At 51.0% G+C, this 11,802-nt stretch overlaps 1 protein-coding gene across 3 annotated transcripts; it reads left to right on the top strand.

Annotated features, from left to right (window-relative positions):
* The first annotated feature begins 1,309 nt into the window (after positions 1-1,309).
* On the top strand, positions 1,310-11,514 carry ZFAND2A (zinc finger AN1-type containing 2A). Of its 3 annotated transcripts, XM_034669668.1 has the most exons (8): positions 1,310-1,663; positions 2,376-2,450; positions 2,731-2,829; positions 3,469-3,563; positions 5,245-5,373; positions 8,720-8,871; positions 9,701-9,784; positions 10,138-11,514. In XM_034669668.1, exons 3-8 carry the CDS (start codon positions 2,775-2,777, stop codon positions 10,154-10,156), a joined length of 534 nt encoding a protein of 177 aa, XP_034525559.1. In that variant the 5' UTR covers positions 1,310-1,663; positions 2,376-2,450; positions 2,731-2,774; the 3' UTR covers positions 10,157-11,514. The 3 variants fall into 3 exon arrangements, with proteins under 3 accessions (XP_034525559.1, XP_034525558.1, XP_034525560.1); XM_034669667.1 differs by lacking the exon at positions 2,376-2,450; XM_034669669.1 differs by lacking the exons at positions 2,376-2,450; positions 9,701-9,784; positions 10,138-11,514 and having other exon boundaries at positions 8,720-8,875.
* Positions 11,515-11,802: the final 288 nt, after the last annotated feature.

Genomic DNA, 11,802 nt, shown 5'->3' with positions numbered 1-11,802 from the left:
GTTTTATACTGATTTCCTCAGGTGGACGGTTACAGAATGGTTACGCAGAGTGTCTGCTTTTGGAAAATACACACGCAAATATTCAGAGTGATGGGGTATCATGTCTGGAGCACATTCTCAAATGGTTCAGAAAAAGACTAAGGAAAACGGGTACGTACATGTACAAATACACACGATTCTTGTTATTTGTGGATTCCGCATTTGTGAATTTGCCGATCTGCTAAAATCATTTATAATTCCAAAATCAATACTCGTGGTACTTCAGCAGTCATTCGCCAACATGTGCTGAGCGGCAAAAAACTTGAGTCGCCTGCGAAACGCACTTCCAGCCAAGGTGGGGCAAGAGGACGCCTGCCTTCTTTCTTGTTTCAGCTCTGATGCGGTAAAAGCTTCCATTCCGCAGCCTATTTATCGTTACGGTCTTCACGTTTTTGAGCTTTCTGGTGGCAATCTTGCCGTTTCCCGTGGCCCTCAGGCTGGTGCTTAAATGCTGTCCAGGTTCCTAAGTACCGGGAGGCTGGGATGCCCCTTACAGAACAGGCACGACCTACAGCTCTGCTGGCCATGAGTTCAGTGCGAACACACCAACATATCAGCGCAAGTTGTCTTTTAAACAGAAACACTCGTAAAAGAAGGTTAGGGGTTGACGCTGGACGCGACCAGAGGCTCCCCGGGAACTCGGCCAGGTACCCCAGAGCACCCGCTCATTCAGTTCGCTGGACTTCTCAAGATAACACGCGACGAGACAGAAAGCCAACTGCGGACACATGTGGTGGGGGAGGGGGCAGGAAGGTGCAACGGAACAGGTAAGGGGACATGGTAAAGTGACGGTGAGGGGCCGCGGGGAGGGAATGACGTGAAAGGACGCGGGGAGGAGACACGCGAGAGGACACGGTGAGAGGACCGCGGGGACGGGACCCGTAGGGACGCGGCAGCACCCGGAGAGCCCCCGACGCGGAGACAGACAAACTCTGCGTCGAGGCGGAAGGCGTCCTCTCCCTCGGATCAGGCCCTCTCTCCCACTCGGGGCGCCCTCCGCGCCCACGGCGCCCGGCCGCGCCGGCTCCGTACCTCCCGGTGGCCCCTCTGCGGCGCGGGCTCGGGCCTTCTCCCAGCGCGGGTTCCCGCGAGGCCGCCTCTCCACACCGCCGCGGCCTCGCCGCCGTGACTCAGCTTTCCCGCGCCCCACGGCCGGCCGAGTGCGCCTGCGCGGTCGCCTCACCGTGACTCAGCGGCTCCGAGAAGTGACCGGGCTGTTCGAGAAGGGAGGCGGAGGAGTGAGGAGTGGGCGGACCGACGGGGTCGCGGCGGCGGCGGGATTGGCCGGCCGGGTGCTGACGTCTCGGGGCGCGCCGGGAACGCCGAGTCTCAGCGGGGCGAGATTGGCCGGCCGGGCGGTGACGTAGTCGGGGCGCGCCGGGCGGGTACGGGCCGCGGCTGCTCTCTGAGCCCCAGGCAGCGAATAAATGGCCGGGGGATCGGCGATATGCGATGCGTCGCTCTCCCGCGGGCTCCGACGGCGTGCTGCGACCCGTCGGATCCCATTTTCCCAGGCCTTTTGGTCTTGTCCCCTGCGGCTGACCGCTGGAAGACACATCCAGCTTCCCGTCTCCGCCGCCTCCCGCTCGCCATCGCAGCCGCCCGGGCGCCAGACGAGAGCCAGGTCCGGGGACGGGGCCGGGGGCTGGGCGCGGGGCCGGGTTCGCACGCCGGGGAGGGCTTCAGGTGCTAGCCGAACGAGCCCCCGACTGTGGGCTCCCACCGCTGCTGTGTCCAGGGCTGGGCCCGATCCTGCGTCCCGTGGCGCGGGCGGTGGAGATGCCGTCTGCGGTTGGGGCTAGAGTGGGTGGGTCCTGGGACGGGAATTACCGCGTCTTTTGAGGGTATAGGGAAGCTGTGACGGTCGGGGCGAAGGCCCCTTTGGAGGACGTGACTCTCTGAACCACGACCCGAGGGGAGGAGCGGAGGGGAGCTGGGGACAGCATGGCAGACCCTCCCCAGAGTGGACTCTCAAGACCTAATCTCTGGGAGGGACTTGTTGAGACGGTTGTGGGTGGTGCTAGGTCCTGGAACGGATCTCGTGGGCCCTGTTAGGGACCCAAGTTCCCTCTCGAGTGCAGTAGCTTCACCCCTCGTACGCCTGGTTTCCACTGAGTTAAGTGCTCGCCCTTCTCCCCCATCAGCGCCAGGTTGAGTGTCATTAGGGAGCAAGTGTTAAGTAAGACTCCGTGCCTGAGGGAGTTGAGAACAGCAGGGACAGAGTTGAAGCTCTTCGGGGTCGCGTCGTCAACTAACGTGATTTAGCGCCTGGTAACGGTTTTGTGTATATCAACAAGTATACCCACTCTGTGAAATTGTGGCCCAACTTTTTGCAGCCATTTGTGTAACCTGACTGTGGGAAAACCTTGTCAACGTGAGTCAGAATGGTTTCAAGCAAAACTGAATTCCGGGTGAGCTTTTTCAAGTAGGAATTTAAAGGACCGAAAGACAGTCGCTGTCATCATTGGGTGGATTCTGAGGGAGCTGTTACTTGTACTCAAGCTCCTTTTTCTCTTTGCGGAAATGCAGAGAGAATCTGTGATGCTTTAGGGCCCTGCAGGGTCCCAGGATGACTCGGGGGTTGAATGCTTCCCACAGAGCATGTTTGTTTATTTTCTTAGCCCTAAATTATGGACTCTGGGGACTGAAATTATGGCCATCGTTCTTTCCTAACTATTTTCATTCTTGTAGGTGATCCATCTCTCTGCCATCTGCGTTTTTGACACTTTCTCATAATGGAGTTCCCTGATTTGGGGAAGCATTGTTCAGAAAAAACTTGCAAACAGCTAGGTAAGCACTTGTAAGAGAATGTTGATAGAAAATGTGTGTCTTGTTGGCAGTTTGGTCAGGGAGAATTGGCCATTTTATTAATTAGCCGTTCTCTGGGTCTTGGCTCTGCTGGCTTTTGAGTGTTGGGAGGCTGGCCTGCGGTGCAGGTTCTTTTCCGCGTTGTCATTCAGCATCTGCTGAAGGCCAGATACCAGGACCAAGGCCAAGTGGATACAAGTGTGCTGCTTAAATATTTGTGATACTACATGGGATGGATCTCTTTTGAAAAGATAGATTTATAGGGGCGCTTGGGTGGCTCAGTTGGTTAAGAGTCTGACTCTTGGGTTTTGCCTCAGGGTCCTGAGATGGAGCCCTGCTCAACAGGGAGTCTGCTTAAGTTTCTCTCTGTGCCCCCCTGCACCCCCCCGGCCTCTCTCTAAAAGGAATAAAATCTTAAAAAAAAAAAAAAAGATAGCTTTATAGATTCTTCAGTATTGCTGGCATTGTGAAATTCACAATCCCCAATTTTTTTTCTCACATGTGGTACCTCAAGGGTATATTTGATAGGCATAGAGAATTCAGTGTAGGTAAATACCTGTTTAATGTGACCTAGAATTCTTTTGTCATAATCTGTAAAATGTTATTGTGTTTTTGTTTTAGATTTTCTTCCCTTAAAATGTGATGCATGTAAACAAGATTTCTGTAAAGACCATTTTACTTGTGCTGCACATAAATGTCCCTTTGCATTCAAGAAGGTAATTTGTCATACTTTATTCCAAAGAGTCTATTTTTCACTGTCTAAAGCTGTGCTGTCCAAATAGTAGGCATTAGCCACATATAGCTAGTAATTTCATTAAAATGAAATAAGACTTAAAATCCAGTTTCTCAGTCAACTAGCCACATTCCAGGTGTTCAGCCACATGTGGCCAGTAACTACTGTATTGGACTGTGCACATGTGGCACGTTTCTGCCATCACAGGCAGTCCTGGATGGCACAGCTCTAAAGCAACAGCTTTCATTTTTAGGGGCTCTCGAAGTCAAATTGTTGTATCCAAACCTTCAAAGCGTACTTTGCATGTTAAAATATTCCGTTCCTTTGATTCATTATGCTGAGGAAAAACATAGCAGTGTCTTTGTGAAGTGCAAGAAATAGTTTAATACTTGACAAGGTATCTAATCTGCGAGGTATTAAAAATGCTTATCTGGGTAACTTTGCAGCCTTGAGATCCTATTTAGTGGTAAATAGTACCTGGTAGAAACGGGAGGATGAAGAGGACTCTAAGAAAACCAACGTGTGTGAGTCCAAAAGCGTGATGTCTCTGTTACTGGCTTTGCAGGTGGCCCCCAGCCTGTATTCACTTTGTTTCCGGTGGTTCAGAGGTCATTTTAGTAACTTCTTTGTATCTGTACTGCTGCTTCCCTAGGATGGCAGTTAGAAGCATGAATGACTTAGCATTATTACATGCTTTCATTAGTGTTGGCCAGGGTCTGACCTTCCAGCATTTTCTAGGTCGTCATGAGGGGCGGGGGAGGGTGACTCATATTTACCAGGCCCGGATGACTAGGCCACACTACCCAGTTTATTTGTTGGCTTGACCTCCCCAAGTGTCTAGATAGGGAGAGTCTGGCTAGAGAGCACTAGTAATGCTTTATTGTTCAATTTGGCAGACTTGTCAATGGAGGGAGTGCTTCTGGGTGACCCCTCAGCTCAGACCCTACAGACAGTAGGCCCCATTATTCTATGATTACCTTTTGGATGTCAGCTGTCACCTCTGTTTTCTTGCTGAGCTGAGTTTCCTTAGCTCCTGCCTTGGCTCTGCGGTTTTGTAACTGCTGGGCATGCAGCTGCTGGGTGCTTTGTTCTTCCCTCCGGAGCCCCCCCAGTCTTGGGCTTGGATGCTCATGTAGGTACCTGAGAGCTCAGCTGAGCTGTGTGCTGACTTGTCAGGTGAATGAGTCTCCCTGCGTGTGAGAGCCACAAAAGAATCAGATAGGCTGTTGGCAGTTGACGGGAACCAGAGGGTCTTTACGGCCAGCGTTTTCTTTCTCTCCTTTCTGAGGGGTTCAGGCTGCTTCACCACTCGCTGAGATGGTGCTGGACAGGCAGCCCTGCTGCCCTGAGACCAGATCGATTTCACCAACTTCCTTGGCTGCCTTTTACTGATCGTCTCAGGGTCATTTCCACAGTTGGTTGGTTAATAGTCTGTCACGTTTACATTCCACTGGATTCCACCTTCGGCAGCTCTATCCTGAATCTGTAGGGTTGCCTTACTGTTAATCCTTTGTGTTAACAGTGTCCCCTTCTAATGAGTGGTCAGGAGATCAGTGTATGTATCCTGTGTGATTTTCAGCGCACTGTACCGTCCGTCATACCTTTTTCTTTTGTGAGTTTTGATTGTCTGAATCTGAAATATCCTCTTATATCATTATTTTTAGGATGTTCAGGTCCCAGTGTGCCCACTTTGTAACAACCCAGTCCCAATAAAAAAGGGGGAGATACCAGATATGGTGGTTGGTGAGCACATTGATCGAGACTGTAGCTATCATCCTCGGAAGACTGAGAAGGTAAGGACAAATTATATCCTCTGTGTGCCTGTTGGTTTTTCCCTAGGGGGCAAAGGTCGATTATATAAATATGATCTGTAGTCCTAATCATTTGTGTACAAAATAAAACCTTAGTGATGTGTCCGTGTTTTCCCATGTTGGGATGGCTTCGGTTCTTACAGTTACATGAACATACTCTGAATATTAGAGTGTGTATTGGGATTTGCCTTATAGAATTCTTACCTTCTTCTCTCAAGTTGGAGAGTTAATGTGCTTTCTAGAACCATTCTATCAGTGTGCAGTTTTCCTCAGCTGCTCCCAGGAAAATGTGGAAGGATACATAGAATTTAAACATTTGGTGTTCTTGCTTTTGTAGTGTGAGTACCTTTGTGAAAGCTCTACGTGTGTTCATTTGGAGTAAATCATGTTAGGAAAAGCGGGAGGCCCCTGTTCTCCACAGCAGGTGCTTTCAACTCTTAGCCAGTCTTGTCTGTTTGAGGTACTTCCTTTTTCTCCAAGCGCGTGTGTTGTTGTCTCTTGAGTTTGCTTGTTCGCCTATAGTTTTGGGCATTACCTGTTTACCACAGTGCGGGCTGAGCATGGAGTTCCTCTCCCCCTGTTCTTACACAGCCACGTCTCTTGCCATCCCCGCCCTCCCAGCAGACGTGGCATGTGCTCCTGGGTCAGCATGAGGTCTCTACAGCTGAGAGATCCCCTCTGCATTTCTCTTACGCTAGATCCTGGTTTCCTCCATCTATCTCCCTTAACCAGGTGCCCCTAATCTCCTGTGTCTTGTGTTTTTCTTTCTTAGTTTTCCCCTTATTTGGGGGGAGGCATATGCCCCACTTTCTCCCTGGGAAGGACCATGGAAGATAAGTGGAAGGTCGTGTATCTTGCTGGGTGTTCACTCTGTGTTTTTCCTTGCTTAGCAGCCTGGCTTTGACATCTTTGTGTGAATATTTGCAAGCGCTGGTTCGTTTTCGTGTTTCTGCTGTTGCTTTAGAGAATTTCCCAGCTGTTCTGCATTGGTCCATGGTGGGACCAGTTTTCTGTCTGGCAGCTTGGAGGCTCTCTCCTCACCCCACCCCTCCCTTTCCCAGCCTCGTCCCAGATTTTGGAAGCCTCTCATTGACTGTTCCTGGTGTAGCTCCATCTTCATCTGTCGTGCTAGGGAGGCAGTGGACCCTTCCAAACTGGAAACTCCAGTGTTTCCATCTGAAATGCCATCTTGGATTCTTCGATTTCCTCTAGACTCCAGTCCCTTGGGTGCTGGACCCCCTGGATAGGTTCCCTTTTTTCCCTCCCTAAGTTTTCTTTCCTTGTGAACTCTGCGTCCAGGGTATTTTTCCTGCATCACGGTGAACGTCCTCCTGGCATGTCAGTCTGCAGCCCGGTGGGGGCAGCGTGGACTCTGCGGGTTATCTGTCCACTCCACTTTCTCTGCTCTGTGATTTCAGGTCTTTCTCTTGGGCTAATCGGATTCCCCAGAGGTGTTCTGGTCCCTGCCTGGAGAGCACGCTCTGGCTTCCAGAATGGAGCCAGATGGAGAGAGCTCTCCCATGTCTTCCTCAGGGAGCGTGAAGTCCTTGCTGCCTTCTGAGTGCCCCTCCCGTGTTTCTCGTGCTCGTCCTGCCAGTTGCCAGCATCTCTCTCTCTCTCTCTCTCTCTCTCTCTCTCTCTCGGACCCTCTGCCGAGCGTGCGTCTTCTGCTGGGCTCACGTGCAGCTCTGCAAGTCTTTTTCTCAGACTCGCAGCCACTTCTATTGTGGTCCCACGGCACACTGAGCTGCTGCTACGGCCGATTTCTGAGCTTTGGGGGTTTTGTTTCATGAATAGGGGTGCTTCTTGACCTTCCCCACCAGCTTACAATTTGGCTTTCTTGTACCTGCCAGGTTCATTATTGTTTGTGTGCTTTTTTTCCTAAAATCTTGTAGCTGTTTGTTTGGGATTTTTTCCCTCTTGTTCTTGGCCCTTGTGGACTTTTCACAGAATCTACTTCCTGTCATTTTCATTGTATTTCAGGAGAGGTCAGAGCCACTACATGTGTTCAGTTCTCCTTCCTTAACCAGAAGTCCAGGGAGATTCAAACTGAACCTGTTCTCGGTGGATGGCACGTAATGTGTGCCCTCTGCCCTTGGACTGCGGAGTCTCAGAGCCGCTCAGGCCTTCCTGGGTTTGGTGTCGGCCAGCTCTGTGGCTTGCCCTTCCTGAAGGCCCTAGCAGGTTACTCAGGTGGTTTTTCTGAGATGTCCCGCTCCCTCTTTCCTCTCCTGTTGCTCTCCAAAATAAACACGGGGACTTTGAAGGAGCTTGTCTCCAGGAAATTGTCTTTCATCAGGTCTAAATCCCGGTTTCTAGTCATGGATCCTGGTTTATAGTTATGAACTACCGGGTCATGTTACGGTAAATACACGACAGTTGCAGTAAATAAGCCTAAGTCTTGTTAACCCCTGCTTGCCGCTCTCAGTCTCCAACATGCGAGAATAAGCTCTGTATGCCTTAGCCTAGCACTCCAAACCCTTTATTAACCAGCCAACCCCAGTCCCCCTCCATAACCCCCTTCTCTTCACCCCACGCTTGCCGTGTACCATCAGGCTTTGGCCTCCAATCCTTCTGGGAGTTATTTTAAAACCTCCCTGCCTATATAAGACCACAGCTGCACTTCCTCCTGAATTGAGAAGGTCTTCCTTGTTCTTGGCTCACCCCAGATTTGTGACCCAAGCCTGTCCCCTGTTCCCACCCCCGCACCCCAGGGCAGGCGCCCTGCCTGCCTGCGCCGTGTGCACATGCTCTTTTCGCTCGAGGCAGCCTGTGCCTGCCCGTCTTTGCCAGAGGGCTGCCCTCGGGCTTCTAGGTGGGTACCTTTTGGCCAACATCCTTACTTCACAGAGTCTGCAGTGCCTGGGAATTTATATCCCTCCGCCCCACCCCCACCGCCGCCTGCATAATAAACCCCCAACCCCAATAACATAATGGGTATAGGGACTGTAGATACTTCAGCTTCCTGGAATGTCTCCAGAGCCCCTGGAGCCAGCTACCTTCTGCGGGACTGGGCACGTTGCCACAGGCTTGGCCTCCTTCTCTCCATGTCCCCGGTCCTCACTCCGCTGGGTTCTGTGGGGGTTTTTTTGGCTGAGAACACCTCCAGTCATCTCACATGAATTCCCAACTTAATATGCTGCTTTTGTGTTTATTTTTTAAAACTTTCCCATCTCCTCCGTACTCACCTGTTTTCCTGGCAGCTGTTTGAATGAAATCTTGACATCTTCGTTCCCTGTAGCTAAGAATCATTTTTAGTTTAAATATCGGTAGTCTTACAAGGGGCTTGTTAAATAATTGCTTATTGACGCAACTCTTGCTTTCTCAGATTTTTACGTACCGGTGCTCAAAAGAGGGGTGCAAGAAGAAAGAGATGCTGCGGGTGGCCTGTGACCAGTGCGGTGGCAGTTTCTGTATTCGGCACAGACACCCTCTGGATCACAGCTGCAAGCACGGGGGCCGCCCCATCGGCGCAGCCGGGTGAGAAGAGAGGCTGGCTCTGACGTGCTTGCTCATGTAGGAACATAGGTGGGACCGCCTGACCCCCGCGGTGGGGATAGGGCAACTTTGAGCATTGTACCGAACTAAGCTGTTGAGGTGAAGTATTGGTTGTAGGAGTTTGGATGAATATAATCTAAATTAAAATTGGATTCTAAATTAAAGCTGGATTCTAGTTGTATTGTTTCCTGGGGCTGCCAAAACAGCAGAAGTTCACAGTCTCCCTGCTCGGGAGGCTCAAGTCCAGGACGCTGTGTGGCGGGCCTGGCTCCTCCCCGAGGCTCAGGGACAAGCCCGCTCCAGGCCACGCCCGAGCCATGGGTGGTCGCCGGCAGTCTTTGGCATTCCTCGGTGGTAGGGCGTCTCTCCCCCCCAAGCTCTGTGTCCATCATCTGTGTTTGCCGTGTGTGTCTGTGTCCAGATGTCCCCTTTTTATGAGGACACAGTCACACTGGATGAGGGTCCCGCCCTTGTGCACTCTGAGTGCGTCTCAGCCAGTGACGTCTGTGATGACCTTACTTCCAAACATCACATTCTGAGGTCCTGAGCGTTTAAGACTTTTAGTCTCATTTCGTGGGGACACAGTTCAACCCATTCACGAGTGGTATAACCGAGAGCACCTTTCTCAAGTCAGTAAAAACAGGTGCTTAAACCAGCTGTTGAAGGAACGTGGAAGCGTAAGTTTACCTTTTAGTTGCTGGTAGTTTCTCGCGTGTCTGGGCTGAACCGGGCAGAGGGATCGCTGCACACGTGGCTCTCCAGGTGAGCCGATGATGGCGTCGGTGACTGTGGGTCTGACCTTTCTGTGTAGGTGCACGGCTGCCAGGGCCTCTGAATCCAAGCCGTCGGGAGCGTCGAACATGCTGTCCAGCAGCTGGTTGGCTCAGCGACTCAGGTACGGGTCCGGATGGCGTGCACGAACGCGGGTGCTCTGTACCGGGGGCGGTGGTTCTTGTCCGAGGGGCAGGCGCTGAAGAGTCATTGCAGTGCAGTTCATAACTGACCAGTTGAAATGACGTGCTCCATTGGCTTCGTTGTAAGGAAGGGTGAGAGGAGGTCTGGATGTGCGCTCCCTCGAGCCCCAAATTACCAGCGCAGTTCATTCCAGCGCGGGGCGTATCTAGCGGTGACAGTTTTGGAGCTGGGTTTCTGAAATACCTGATTTGGCCTAGAGCTTTTATATGATCAGTTGCTCCTGGTTAATCAAGACAGACCTAAAAAATAAGCTCTTCTTTTGTTATCTTTCAGGTGGAAAGTAAAGAGATGACGTGACTGTCAGCCACACGGGCACGTTAGCTTGTTCTGCGTGTTATTTTGGCTTGGTAGGCAGCGTTTGTGCTCTAGTGCCTTTGTACTCCTCATGGCAAACAGGACCATTAAACTTTTCCAGTAAAATGTACAGATTTTGGCAAAATAAACAGAAGGATGGATATTAATATTCCAAGTTAGGCTAAGCTATTCTGTCAACCTCTTCTTCCTCCCTCCTGCCCCCCAATTAAAGTGACATAAAGATTGAAGGATCGGAGTGTGCCAGATGAGAGGGCAGCTCTGCCCTTGCCTGAGTCCCTCAAGAACCCCGTGTTCTGGAAGCCTCTGTCACTTACACAGCCACACAGCTGATTGCACCCCATCTTCATCTTGTGGCTTCCGTGGTGACAGGTACCTGAGCCCTGGAAAGTGTGGGAGGCTGTGGGCCTACCTTGTTAGGGGCCTTGTTCAGAGGCGGCCCCTGCACACAGCCCCTGTTCCACTGAGAGGACAGCCCTGTGGCCATACAGACTCAGGTGCTGGGCTTACACTGACAGACTTGGTCCATGAGAGAGCCCCATGTCCTGCGACCCTGGGCGTTGGGAAACAGTGAAGCAAAATGTCATTTGAGTTGGGTCCTGATCTTAATCCACTGGTCATCCACCTGTATATCCAGACCTCCCCTTGCTCCTGGATTAATTAAATCCAGGCGATTGCTCTTGGTTTCCGAGCCTCAAAGCACAATGCGGGGAGGGGCTTCTGTTCAGTTTCCATTCCACAAATAGGTGATCAAAACTCTTTCTGTGGCTGTCTTAGTTGGGGGTGTTTGTTCTGGACCAGTGGTTCCCACACTTCCGCGTGCTCATGATTGTGTCGAGGGCTCTTCTGAAGGGCACTGGGCCCCACTTCCGGAGTTTTCTGGTTCTGTGGGTGTGGGAGGCCTTGAGAATCTGCACTTCCGGCAAGTTCCCAGCTGATGCTGCTGATCTGGGGACCCCACTTGGACAAATCACCCCCTGCACCCCTGCTGTCCGGGACGCAGTCACTAGCCACAGAGGTTATGAAGCACAGGAGGTGCAGCTGGCCCAACTGGGATCGGATTTTTTGTTGTATTTAACTTAAAGGCAATTAAGTTGATGCACTTTTTAGAAAACTTCAGTATGTTAGGAACTTGGTATGGAAGTCTGTTTTTTCAACTGTAAATTTAAAATACAGGTCAGCCCTTTCTCATGAAAATTTAATGTCCAAATTGAGAGTCTAAAACACTGAGCTTTGAAGGCAATACCGAAAAAGTAAAGTATGTCATTATTAAAATTATTATTCACTTGTTGAAATGCTAATATTTTGGATATGATGTATTAAATAAAGCAGTAAAGTTGATCTGACCTGTGTTTATGTGTTAACTGTGGCTACTAGAAACTTCAGAAACAGGTAGGTGGCTGGCATTATACTTCTTTTCTTTTTGAAACAGTTTCGGGGGGTTTTTTGTTTTGTTTGAGAGACAGCGTGCGTGCGTGCTCTACGAAGGGAGAAGGAGACGCAGACTCCCCGCTCAGCAGGGAGCAACCTGACCTGAGCCGAAGGCAGATGCTTAACTGAGTGAACCACCCAGGCAGCTGGCTGGCATTCTATTTCTATTGGATAGTGCTGTTCTTGGTCATCTTA

This window comes from Ailuropoda melanoleuca, chromosome 10 (assembly GCF_002007445.2).
Source record: "Ailuropoda melanoleuca isolate Jingjing chromosome 10, ASM200744v2, whole genome shotgun sequence".
In the NCBI taxonomy this organism is placed as follows: Eukaryota; Metazoa; Chordata; class Mammalia; order Carnivora; family Ursidae; genus Ailuropoda; species Ailuropoda melanoleuca.
The sequence above is the reverse complement of the archived record's forward strand: the minus strand, read 5'-3'. Positions and strand labels throughout refer to the sequence as shown.